This window comes from Capra hircus, chromosome 5 (assembly GCF_001704415.2).
Source record: "Capra hircus breed San Clemente chromosome 5, ASM170441v1, whole genome shotgun sequence".
NCBI classification, from domain to species: Eukaryota; Metazoa; Chordata; class Mammalia; order Artiodactyla; family Bovidae; genus Capra; species Capra hircus.
The window spans coordinates 79,763,644-79,777,209 of NC_030812.1; the positions used below are offsets into that span (position 1 = coordinate 79,763,644).

Below are 13,566 nucleotides of genomic sequence, written 5' to 3' on the forward strand. Positions count from 1 at the left end.
CAGTAGTGTCCGACTGTTTGCCTCCTCTGTACTGTAGTCCTCCAGGCTCCTCTGTCTACCGGGATTCTCCAGGCAAGAGCACTGGAGAGGGTTGCCATGCCCTCTTCCAAGGGATCTTCCCAACCCAGGGATCAAACCCAGGTCTCCCACATTGTAGGTGGATTCTTTACCATCTGAGCCAACAGAGAAGCCCTTGGTAAAATAAGCCCTTGTTAAAGATTCTTGGTGTGTAGGTATAAGTTAAAAACATCATCATCCACAGATGTAGAAGTTAGATTTAGAAAAAAAAAAATTAAAGAAAAAACTTTAAAGCATTTAAAATAACAACAACCAAATAATATTTGAAGCTCTCTTTATTACACCGAGAAATCCCAGAAAAGTACAAAGCCAATGAAAGTAGGAGCATTTCAGAAAACAAAACAAAAATGTTTGCAAACATTTTAAATGATATTTTAGTTTTGATGTCAAAAGAGAAAACAAAAACTTCATGATTTTGCACTGAAGCACACTGCTCATGAATTAAGTACATCCTGAAGGACTGGGAAAGGTTTTCACATCTCATATTTGGACCTGATTCCATTATATTTATATATAAGAGGGAATATAAATTCCCTAAGTTATATTCTCTTTCTAGAGATTAAGTTCATGGTGTGATTTGTAAGAAAAAAGATTTTATTGATTTATAGTGACTGTGAAGAACAGAAATAGGAGATAAGCATATTATACATATATATTCCTTTAGGTGGTACATAAGATCAAAGTTGAATTAATTTAATAATCTTCAGTGTTTTTAATTGCTACCAATGACAATATATGGATCCCACTATAGAAGAGGTTGGTAATATCAGTATGATTCTCTGGCATATCCATGCTTTATAGCTAAGTTACACAGATAAAAAGGTGACATTGAAAACCATGCTATTTATATCCTCAAAATCAAATAAATGTATGATGACATTCTAGAATCTCATCCGGAGTTACTGTGAAATGATAAGTAAAGATATTTACTATTTTTGCCAAATACAATGTAACCGGCCACCGGAAGCTATAAGTTTATTTAATTAAATTTTGGTAATTTTCAATGGTTTTGAGGGCACATCATACTGTCTTTTGCTGCTACTACTGCTACTAATAAAATAACATTAAACATAAAGGAGAAAATAAAAGAAAATAAATTAGATCTCTTGTTCTTCTAAATGTTGTTTTAGTTTATCCTTGAAGTGGAAACCAATTTTCCAAGGTTTGGAAAGAAAACAAAAGTATCTTTATAATTCAGAGCATGAATTGTAGAGGTCTAATGATTTATCCATTGCCAGTGTGGGTTAGCTTGTCACGTTTTCTTTATTCAATGTCAACTGGTTCTGTAGCTATTAAAGCACTTAACTGTTTCTGAGCACAGGAAAGGAACAGTTCCAAACTGGACAGGCTTCTTTGGCGGATGACTTGGTCAAGCTGTTGATATTTTTTTTAAGAGAGAGAGAGAGAGAAAGAAAAAAGAATATACTTAGTTGAGGGATAAAGAATAGTATGCCACTGAAGCCCACTAGACAAAACTTTTCAGATGCTGATTTAGAAAATCAAACAGTGCTTTAAACTCAGATATACTGCAGTCACTATTTTTGGTCTACCATCTAAGATGAAATGATAATTGTTACAATTTTATAATTGATGTTGATATTCAGCTACTGGAAAATATCATAAATTTGATCAGAATGATTTCAGAAAATACAAAATAGTATTTAAAATACCATTTCTTAATGAATATACAGACAAGACATCTACAAATATCATAAAAACATAATAGATGCAAAAAACAAAAGAAAAACATAGTAGGGAAAAACAGCATAATTACACCAGGCCTAAGGTTACCTGGGACAAAGGATAAGTGAGGACATACCCAATATCCTAAAATTAAGAGAAAGTTCCTGGGAAAGGAGTATTTTAAGGAATATTTGATACTGTTGAAACTTAAATTTGATTTGGTCTATCTGCTGAGTCAGAGATTTTTTTATTAGGATAATTTTAGTGTATTAATAACAAACGCAGTGAACAAAATCACAGAGGTTTAATAATAAAAGTCATATAAAACTTTCATAATGTTAAGGGTTATTAACTACATCAAAAAGTTTTTAATTCTCCTGCCTTAAAAAATTGCTCAGGTATGAAAATAACCAACAACAACATATTACCTACAGGTTATAGAAGAATGGATGAATGCAAAAGAAAGCCAAATAAATTCCATTTCACAATACACACCTGTCATATTTATGTAAAAGTTGACATATTCCTCCACAAGCTCCCTCAACATAAAGGACAAATCCAAACAAAAATTCTCTAGTAAATTACACATCTATAATCCACTAATTTCTAAAATGACTGAAAAAATAGATTAAAATTTTGATATATCCTAAAAATTAATCAAAAATACAGTAAATTTATCAAAATCCTCATGTAAAAAGATTGAAAACTACTAAGACTCCCTCTAATATTAGGGATTTTAATGTACATAAAGAAACAGGATTCTTGCTTATCCTTTTTCCTTTTTTATTCCCATTCTTCTCTCAGATGATAACTTTAGGTAAATATATATCTTTTGCTTACAAAGTCTCTATTAAGTAAGACAGTTCTTTACAAGGTAAACCCCAAGTGAGCAGAGAGCTTCTCTGTCTTGATGACTATTGTACCTCAGCATTAGAAGAAAGTCTAATGTTAGACATCCCATAAATATTTTCTGAGATTGAATGAATCAATACTTAACCCAAACAGAGTAAAACAATCTACTAGGAAATGATAGGTATACTTTTAATTCTAAAAGTAAAAACATGCCTAATAATCTAAAAGCTATGTAGTAGACATTTGAAATTTTTAAAGTTTCATTTTAATACACAGAAAGCATAATGAAAGTTAATTATTTGAAGTTTTAAAAAATTGTTTTGCACTTGGTCTAAATTCAAATAGCACAGAAGGGTATACCAACACCCAGGTCTAGTATATTCCTAGTAGTTTCTATCTACTTTGGATGTTTCCAAGCACTTAAAGATGGGTTTTAAAAAAAATTTGGTCCAGATGCTCTAACTGTTAACCATGGGAGGGTTTATGCCATAACTGGAAATTTTTCCTTTTTTTTTTTAAGATATTGCTTGACTGTATTCCATGATTTATTTAGCAACTCTCTTACTGATAGACATGTAAGTTTATTTCAATTTTGCCTTATTTTTACAGCACCAAAGAAATTTCAACCTGGGTACATTACCTTCAGATGTTCAAGGGTTTCTAAAGGGATTCTATTATATGGATTTTCTACATTGTAAGATTTGGATAGTTTATTTTTAGAAGCAAAATAATATGATGATATATGATAAAATATCATATAATTATGGTTGAACATATTAGTATGTTCATATGGGCACTGTGTGAAGAACAGGCTATGAAAAGAGCAAGACAAAAACACCAAGAGATACAATATACAAGGCAGTCAGTAAATGTGTGAAAAATAAACACAATTAACAAAAAAATCTCATTAATAGAGAAAAGTGTAATACTTCTGATCAGTTCAGTTCAGTCGCTCAGTCGGGTCTGACTCTTTGCGACCCCATCTACCACAGTACGCAGGCCTCCCTGTCAATCACCAACTCCCAGAGTCCACTGAAACCCATGTCCATCGAGTCAGTGATGCCATCCAACCAACTCATCCTCTGTCGTCCCCTTCTCCTCCTGCCCTCAATCTTTCCCAGCATCAGGGTCTCTTCAAATGAGTCAGATCTCCACATGAGGTGGCAAAAGTAGTGGAGTTTCAGCTTCAAAATCAGTCCCTCCAATGAACACCCAGGACTGACCTCCTTTAGGATGGACTTCTTGGATCTCCTTGCAGTCCAAGGGACTCTCAAGATTCTTCTCTAACACCACAGTTCAAAGCATCCATTCTTCGGCGCTCAGCTCTCTTTATAGTCCAACTCTCACATCCATACATGACCACTGGAAAAACCATAGCCCTGACTAGACAGACCTTTGTTGGCAAAGTAATGTCTCTGCTTTTTAATATGCTGTCTAGATTGGTCATAACTTTCCTTCCAAGGAGCAAGCGTCTTTTATCATTTCATGGCTGCAATCACCATCTGCAGTGATTTTGGAGCCCCCCTAAAATAAAGTCTGACACTGTTTCCACTGTTTCCCCATCTATTTCCCATGAAGTGAAGGGACTGGATGCCATGATCTTAGTTTTCTGAATGTTGAGCTTTAAGCCAACTGTTTGACTCTCCTCTTTCACTTTCATCAAAAGACACTTTAATTCCTCTTCACTTTCTGCCATAAAGGTGGGTCATTTGCATATCTGAGGTTACTGATATTTCTCCTGGCAATCTTGATTTCAGCTTGTGCTTCCTCCAGCCCAGCGTTTCTCATGATGTACTCTGCATATAAGCTAAATAAGCAGGGTGACAATATACAGACTTGACATACTCCTTTTCCTATTTGGAGCCAGTTTATTATTCCCTGTCCAGTTATAACTGTTGCTTTCTGACCTATATACAGGTTTCTCAAGAGACGGTGGTCTGGTATTCCCATCTCTTACAGAATTTTCCACAGTTTATTGTGATCCACAGAGTCAAAAGGCTTTGGCATAGTCAATAAAGCAGAAATAGATGTTTTTCTGGAACTCTCTTGCTTTTTTGATGATCCAGCAGATGTTGGCAATTTGATCTCTGGTTTCTCTGCCTTTTCCAAAACCAGCTTGAACATCTAGAAGTTCACAGTTCACATGTTGTTGCTACTTCTAGGTAATTGACCAAAAATATTAAAGCCAATAGTGATCAGACACACACTTCTCTCTTAGATGCCAAAGTACTTATAATTCATTTTTTTCCTACTGTCAGTGCAGTTGCTGTTTTCAGTGTTCCAGAATCCAGAGTAGCCAGCAGCATTCTTCATGGGGAATGCCAGTGTTCTGATTAGACACCTAGCCAGTCACCTCTGTTCATCCATTCATATCCTGTCCTTTAAAAAAATTATTTATTTTTTACTGAATGGAAGATTAAATTCTGTAATGCTTTGTAATTTTCAAAAGTTTTACATGGACGATTTCATATAATCTCATAATAACCCTGTTTTTTCCCTTCTACCCCTACGTTGCCTCTTTTCCCTTCCCTCTCCCCAGAGGTAACCAGTAGTGTGTTCTTATATATGTGAGTCTGCATCTTTTTTGTTTTATTCACAAGTTTATTGCACTTTTTTTAGATTTCACATATAAGTGATATCATATACTATTTGTCTTTCTCTTTCTGACTTACTTCACTTAATATGCCCTCTAAGTCCATCCATGATGTTGCAGATGGCAAAGTTTCATTCTTTTTATTGCTGAGCAATATTCCATTGTGTGTGTCTATATATACACCATCTTTACTATTCATCTGTTGATGGGACACTGAGGTTGCTTCTATACCTTGGCTAGTATAAATAATGCTAGAATGAACATTTGGGTCCCTGTATCTTTTCAAATTAGTATTTTTGTTTTTAACTATATACCCAGGAGTGGAATTGCTGGGTGATATGATAGTTCCATTTTTAGTTTTTTGAGAAATCTCCATATTGTTTTCCACAGTGGCTGTACCAATTTACATTCCCACCAACAGCATATGAGAGTTCAGTGTTCTCCACATCCTCACCAATATTTGTAATTTTTATTCTTTTCAATGATAGTCATTCTGGTAGGTGTGAAGTGATATCTCATCATGGTTTTGATTTGCATTTCCCAGATGATTAGTGATGTTGATCATCTTTTCATGTGTTTGTCTGCTGTCTGCATTTCCTCTTCGGAAAAAAATGTCTATTCAGTTCTTCCATCCATTTTTAATCAGGTTGTTTGATAGGATCTGCATATTTTAAATTGTGATAGTTATTACCAAATTGCTTTCCAGAGCAAGTGACAGTGAAAGTTGCTCAGTCGTGTCTGACTCTTTGGGACCAGAACAGAATACTGGAGTGGGTAGCCATTCCCTTCTCCAGGGAATGTTCCTAACCCAGGGATTGAACCCAGATCTCCCGCACTGCAGCTGGATTCTTTACCGTCTGAGCCACCTATTAGTCTCAGATGTAGTGTACAAAAGGAGTGGTTTTTCCCTGTTTTCTCTGTCTAAATCACTGTATAATTTTCCATTGTATATTTATAATATAATATATATAATGAATTTTTATTACTTATTTAAAAATTATACTATCGACAGACATTTGGATGAACAATCTTTTGCTTTTATACTAGCAAAATGCTGTAGTGAACACCCATCACACAGACCTCTGTATGCTACAATATCTTACAGATATTGCTTGAGCCAAAAAACATGTCATCTGCAATGCTACTTCTATCGTAAATCAGGTTTCCATATATGCCTGAATCTTTCTTCAGCCTCCCTATTCTGCTTCCACAGACAGCTCACCTTATTCCTATGTAAATATGTCACTTAAGTAGGGTGAGACTCTTTGTGACCCCATGAACTGTTGTAGCCCAAAAGGCTCCTCTGTCCATGGGATTCTCCAGGCAAGAATACTGGAGTGTGTTCCCATGCCCTCCTCCAGGGTATCTTCTTGACCCAAGGGTCTCCCACATTGTAGACAGATGCTTTACCATCTGAGCCACTAGGGAAGTCCTGATTGAACACAAGTCTCCCACATCTCCTGCACTGCAGGCAGATTCTTTATCACTCATGGACTTCTTGGTTACACAGATGGTAAAGAATCTGCCTGCCATGCATTAGACCTGGGTTCAATTCCTGGGTCAGGAAGATCCCCTGGAGAAAGGAATGGCAACCCACTCCGTATTCTTGCCTTAAAAATTTCACGGACGGAGGAGCCTGGTGGGCTATAGTCCATAGGTTCACAAGGTCAGACATGACTGAAACTAAGACGTTCACTTTCTTTACCATTGGGGAAGCCCATGGAAATATGCTCTTTTAAATACTACAACTGTGTAAATAAATTTTTGCATATCACATGCACCTACCATTCAGCCAACCATACCATCTAATACTTTAGAAGAACATAAATTACTTCAGTTCAGTCGCTCAGTTGTGTCTGACTCTGTGACCCCATGAACTGCAGCACACCAGGCCTCCCTGTCCATCACCAACTGCAAGAGTCTACCCAAAACCCATGTCCAATGATGCCATCCAACCATCTCATCCTCTGTTGTCCCCTTCTCCTCCTGCCCTCAATCTTTCCTAGCATCACGGTCTTTTCAAATGCGTTAGCTCTTCGCATCAGGTGGCCAAAATATTGGAGTTTCAGCTTCAACATCAGTCCTTCCAATGAACACCCAGAACTGATCTCCTTTAGGATGGACTGGTTGGATCTCCTTGCAGTCCAAAGGACTCTCAAGAATCTTCTCCAACACCACAGTTCAAAAGCATCAACTCTTCAGCACTCAGCCTTCTTTACAGTCCAAGTCCCACATCCATACATGACTACAGGAAAAACCATAGCCTTGACTAGTCGGACCTTTGTTGACAAAGTAATGTCTCTGCTTTTTAATATAATGTATAGGTTGGTGATAACTTTCTTTCCAAGGAGTAAGCATCTTTTAATTTCATGGCTGCAATCACCATCTGCAGTGATTTTGGAGTCCCCCAAAATAAAGTCAGCCACTGTTTCCACTATTTCTCCATTTACTGACCATGAAGTGATGGGACCAGATGACACGTTCTTAGTTTTCTGAATGTTGAGCTTTAAGCCAACTTTTTCACTCTCCTCTTTCACTTTCATCAAGAGGCTCTTTAGTTCTTCCTTACTTTCTGCCATAAGGGTGGTGCCATCTGCATATCTGAGGTTACTGATATTTCTCCTGGAAATCTTGATTCCAGCTTGTGCTTCCTCCATCCCAGCATTTCTCATGATGTACTCTGCATATAAGTTAAATAAGCAGGGTGACAATACACAGCCTTGACGTACTTGTTTTCCTATTTGGAACCAGTCTGATGTTCCATGTCCAGTTCTAACTGTTGCTTCTTGACCCGCATACAGGTTTCTCTAGAGGCAATAAACACTTGCAATAAAATTGAAATTAAAAAGGAAAAAATCAGACGACAGATAGTCTGATACTTTTTTTACTTAAAGTGTAAAAACTAAACAAAATTTAAAAATATATTGCCATGACTTACATTAATGGGCAATATAACATTTCTTTTTTTTTTATGAGTACAAAACAAGGAAGCAAATTTATTTAAATTACTAAAATAGCTTTTAAAATAATTTACAAATCAGCTGCTACAATTACTTTTCCTGATATAGTGTTAGTCACTCAGTTGTTTCTGATTCTTTGTGACCCCATGGACTGTGGCCCACCAGGCTCCTCTGTCCATGGAATTCTCCAGGCAAGAATATTGGGGTGGGTTGCTATTCCCTTCTCCAGGTATCTTCCTGACCCAGGGATTGAACCTGCATCTCCTGCATTGCAGGCAGATTACTTACTTTAAAATTTTGGTCAATGAAACATTTAATAGAAATATTAGTTCCTCCATATAACACACATATATAAGATAAGGCTTTTTAGAAACTTATTTTAGAATCCTCTATAAATCAGAACATCTGACTTCTGATATTCAGGAACAAACTACAATGAAGAGTATGAATTTATGAATACTGATAGTCCTAGTGGGAAGAAATGAGACCATACTCTACAATTAGTTATGGGATCCTCAAAAGGTAAACAATGAGGGCACTGACAGGCTCTAGTATTCTAAAGACAATATTGTGATTTAAAGGTTTATAGACAATAAAAAATAAATTGGATCTAGAATTTTAAAATTCTAAGAAAAATACAACAGTCGACAGATGAGAAAGCTGTTAGAGATGTAACACTAAAACCGAAATTCTACAGTAATGTACAGCAGTATATTTTAACATCCTTCATGTATGGTAAACTTAACTTTCTTTTTGGCTGGAGGTGCTCCGTAGAATTTATCACATGCACAGTAAATCTTTATACTTGTTTTAAGAGTGTCATTAAAGGATTCAGACTGAAACAAGTGGACATGTAGAAAATTAAATCTTTCTTCAATAGCCCAGGAGATCTGGTAACAAATGGTTTGCCAATTCCTGAAATTATATTTCCTAACAAAACTTTCGGGATAAGACTAAAATAAACTGCCTGAATTTACCCATTCTTCAGAGCCAAATGAGCAAATATACTAATGCTCATCAGGTACATGCTTCAAAATCTTTGGGAGGACTAAAAATTTCTTAAAGAGAAAACCAAAAAAAAAGGATACGTGATAGACTTCACTAAGAATGGAGCTCATATAACTATGTTTGACTAACCTTAGGTGTCAATGACCATTTTTTTCCTGGTTGTGCAGGGCAGCTTGTGGGAGTTTAGTTCCCTGACCAAGGATTGAACCCGGCTCTCAGCACTGGAAGCTAAGCTGGGAGTCCTAACCACTGGACTGTCAGGCTTATTTTAACTTTTCATCTTGAAGACTCCCCCCTTCCCTTTCCTTCCCTTTCCACAACTTTTCCCTTGTTTCCTTTTTCCTGTCCTCCAAATTCAGAAAAAAAAAAAAAAAAACACACATACACACTCAGATGGCCTTTCATTATTTCTGTTCCTATAAGCAGAAGCTAAGTAATTTACATCCAAATGATGTAAAAGAGGAAACCCACATTTGTGCTTAGGGAGCTTAATAACTCAACAAAACCTAAAAGGAAATGATACAAATGAACTTAAGAAACATAAAGAGACTCACAGACTTGCAAGATGAACTGATGGTTGCCAGGGGAAAGGATAGCTAGGGAGTTTGGGATGGCTGTGTACACACTGCTGTATTCAAAATGGATAATCAACAAGGAGCTACTGTATAGCACATGGAACTCTACTCAGTGTTATGTGCCAGCCTGGAAGGGAGGGGCATATGAGGGAGAATGGATACATGCATATGCATGGCTGAGTCCCTTGGCTGTTCACCTGAAACTACCACAACATTGTTAATCAGTTAAACCTCAATATAAAAAAAAGTTTAAAGTCTGAAAAAAAAAAAAAAACTAAGCTAAAAACTTGGGAGGATTCATTGGAAGGAGCCTGATCCCTCCCACTCATCATACCATAGCAATAATGATTCAACCCGGAATCTAAGTAGATCCTCTAAGTAACTGCATAGAATTTAGTCCTCAGATATCATTAACACAGATGTCAGAGGAAACAGGGAAACATTTCTCTCAAATAACAGATAAATGGTTGAATAAATGATTTAGATGTTCCATGTTAGTACCTAAGAACTTAATCAAAAGTGAAAGTGAAGTCACTCAGTCATGTCCGACTCTTTGTGACCCCATGGACTGTAGCCTACCAAGCTCCTCTGTCCATGGGATTCTCCAGGCAAGAATACTGGAGTGGGTTGCCACTTCCTTCTCCAGGGGATCTTCCCAACCCAGGGATCAAACCCACATTTCCCGCATTGGAGGCAGGCGCTTTAACCTCTGAGCCACCAGGGAAGAACTTAATTAAGCTCCTTTAAAAAGAAACCTTGGAGAGGTGGGATAAGGTGAAGGGGGGAAAGGTTCAGGAGGGAGGGGACATATTTGTACTTGTGGCTGATGCACATTATTGCAAGGCAGAAGCTAATACAATATTGTAAAGCAAATATCCTCGAATGAAAAATATTTTTTTTAAAAAACCAGCTCTTTCAAAAAAAAGCTCTGAATCCTGTTTCTGGTTAGAAAATTTGAAAAATTCTCAGAACTTGATGATTTTCTGTCTTCTCTTATAAGCAGATACTCCCTTTCAGGTCAATTTTGGGTTTTACACAACAGGACTAAGTGAGAAATACTGCTCCAAAGCCCACTCTATTTGTCTGGGTAAGGAAATCAAACCAGTCAGTCAATCCTAAAGAAAATCAATTCTGAATATTCATTGGAAGAAATGATGCTGAAGCTGAACCTCTAATACTTCGGCCACCTGATGTGAAGAGTCAACTTATTAGAAAAGATCCTGATGCTGGGAAAGATTGATGGCAAAAGAAGGGAGCAGCAGAGTATTAGATGGTTAGATAGTATCACCGACTCAATGGACATGAATTTGAGCAAACTCCAGGAGACAGTGGAGGACAGATGAGTTTGGTGTGCTACACTCCATGGTCGCATAGAGTTGGACATGACTTAGCATTGGAACAACAACAAATATGTTTGTAGGAGTTGGGTGTGTCAGAATTGCTGAACTTGACTTTGAGGAAATCCCTCACTTTTTCTTCAGTTTCCTTTAGGCCTAGATTGGTTCCAAGTGTCTCCTCTAACAAGACAATCAGGACTAAGGCTACATCTTTGAAAGCTGCACTTTCATGGTCACAATACTTAAAGAAGATCAAAGTAGAGCCTGCAGGCAGTGACTCAAAGTAGAGGACCACAACTGTATTCTGGCCATTTCAGAATCCATTGCTCAGTTCCTGACCTACCTCTTGTTTGACAATATCACTGTCTTCAGTTGCTTTACCTGCTCCATCAATCTGGATGAATAGGCATCGGTGATTTGTTCAGACACCTGAGTGCTCCTTCAGCATCTTGGTCAGCAGTGAGCAGCAAGATAGAAGGGTGAAGCCAAGGTTGGGCGCTATTAAGATGTTTTTCTAGGAATGTTAGGTTCCTTTTTCACAGCTTCTCATCTTGACCTTGGTAATTATTTATCTGTTGTTTCATCTGGTTCTGGAACTCTTGAACAGTGACACTTTCTGCTTCAGGAGGACAAGTGTACCAGAAACTCCCAAAGAGAAGAGCAACTGTCAGAACAAGGGGCCAACACTACTTCATCTTGACAAAAGATGTATTTTTGGGTTGTCCAGTCAACAACAACTTGCTTGCTGGAGATTAAGGGAGACTGGTTTTCAAGCTCTGATTTCTGAACATTGTCATCACCTGAAAAACTGCCATCTACTGAATACTTGCCTGATGATGATGTCTGCATCCTAGCCCTTATCCTTACGGTTTGTTTAACCCATTCCTGAGGGTTTTTTTTTTCCCCTCATATCCCGAGCTTGGTACTAATTATTATTTATCAAAAGCTGTGAGATCGCGGCTTTGTGACGACTGCCGAAGTGATTCTAGGCAGTGTCAACTGCCAAGAATGTTGACTTGATTGATGATCTGGTGGTCTGGTCTTCAGACCCAACAGAATCCCTGGCCCTGACCTTAACAACAGTAACATCACTGTCGGAGCTGTCTTGTTTTCCTCAGTTTCCCCTTCTTTCAAGAAATTAACCTTTTCTTGGACACTATCCGCTAAGTCACTTCAGTCATGTCCAACTCCTTGCAACCCTATGGACCATAGCCTGCCAAGAGCCTCTGTCTAAGGGATTCTCCAGGCAAGAATACTGGAGTAGGTTGTCATGCCCTTCTCCAGAGGATCTTCCACATCCAGGGATTGAACCCACATCTCTTATGTCTCCTGCACTGACAGGAGAGTTCTTTACCACTGAGAAGCACTCAGTTCAGTTCAGTTCAGTCGCTCAGCTGTGCTGACTCTTTGTAACCCCATGGACTGCAGCACGTCAGGCTTTCCTGTCCATCACCAACTCCCAGAGCTTACTCAAACTCATGCCCATTGAGTAGGTTATGCCATACAACCATCTCATCCTCCGTTCTCCCCTTCTCCTCCTGCCCTTAATCTTTCCCAGAATCAAGGTCTTTTCAAACGAGTCAGCTCTTCGCATCAGGCGGCCAAAGCACTGGAGTTTCAGCTTCAGCATCAGTCCTGCCAATGCATAACCAGGACTGACCTCCTTTAGGATGGACTGGTTGGATCTCCTTGCAGTCCAAAGGACTCTCAAGAGTCTTCTCCAACAGCACAGTTCAAAAACATCAATTCTTCATCACTCAGCTTTCTTTACAGTCCAACTCTCACATCCAAACATGACTACTAGAAAAACCATAGCTTTGATTAGATGAACCTTTGTTGACAAAGTAACGTCTCTGCTTTTTAATATGCTGTCTAGATTGGTCATAGCTTTTCTTCCAAGGAGTAAGCATCTTTTAATTTCATGGCTGCAGTCACCATTTGCAGTGATTTTGGGGCCCAAAAATATGTTTTCCCATCTATTTGCCACGAAGTGATGGGACCAGATGGCATGATCTTAGTTTCCTGAATGTTGAGTTTTACGCCAACTTTTTGACTCTCCTCTTTCATCAAGAGGCTCTTTAGTTCTTCGCTTTCTGCCATATGTGTGGTATCAGCTGCATATCTGAGGTTATTAATATTTCTCCCAGCAATCTTGATTCCAGCTTATGCTTCATCCAGTCTGGTGTTTCTCATGATGTACTCTGCATAGAAGTTAAATAAGCAGGGTGACACTATACAGCCTTGACCTACTCCTTTTCCTCTTTGGAACCAGTCTGTTGTTCCATGTCCAGTTCTAACTGTTGCTTCCTGACCTGCATACAGGTTTCTCAAGAGGCAGGTCAGGTGGTCTGGTATTCCTATCTCTTTCAGAATTTTCCACAGTTTATTGTGATCCACATAGTCAAAGGCTTTGGCATAGTCAATAAAGCAGAAGCAGATGTTCTTCTGGAACTCTCTTGCTTTTTTGATGATCCACTAGT

The 13,566-nt window shown here is 38.0% G+C and overlaps 1 protein-coding gene across 3 annotated transcripts in view; it reads right to left on the bottom strand.

Moving 5' to 3' along the window:
* The window catches only part of CCDC91 (coiled-coil domain containing 91), a 412,799-nt gene continuing 399,568 nt past the window's right edge, over nucleotides 336-13,566 (bottom strand). For all 3 annotated transcript variants that reach the window (XM_018048369.1, XM_018048367.1, XM_018048366.1), the window contains one exon: nucleotides 336-1,452. In XM_018048369.1, the coding sequence (XP_017903858.1) occupies nucleotides 1,342-1,452 (111 nt within the window). In that variant the 3' untranslated portion in view covers nucleotides 336-1,341. The remainder of the gene's footprint in view (nucleotides 1,453-13,566) is intronic.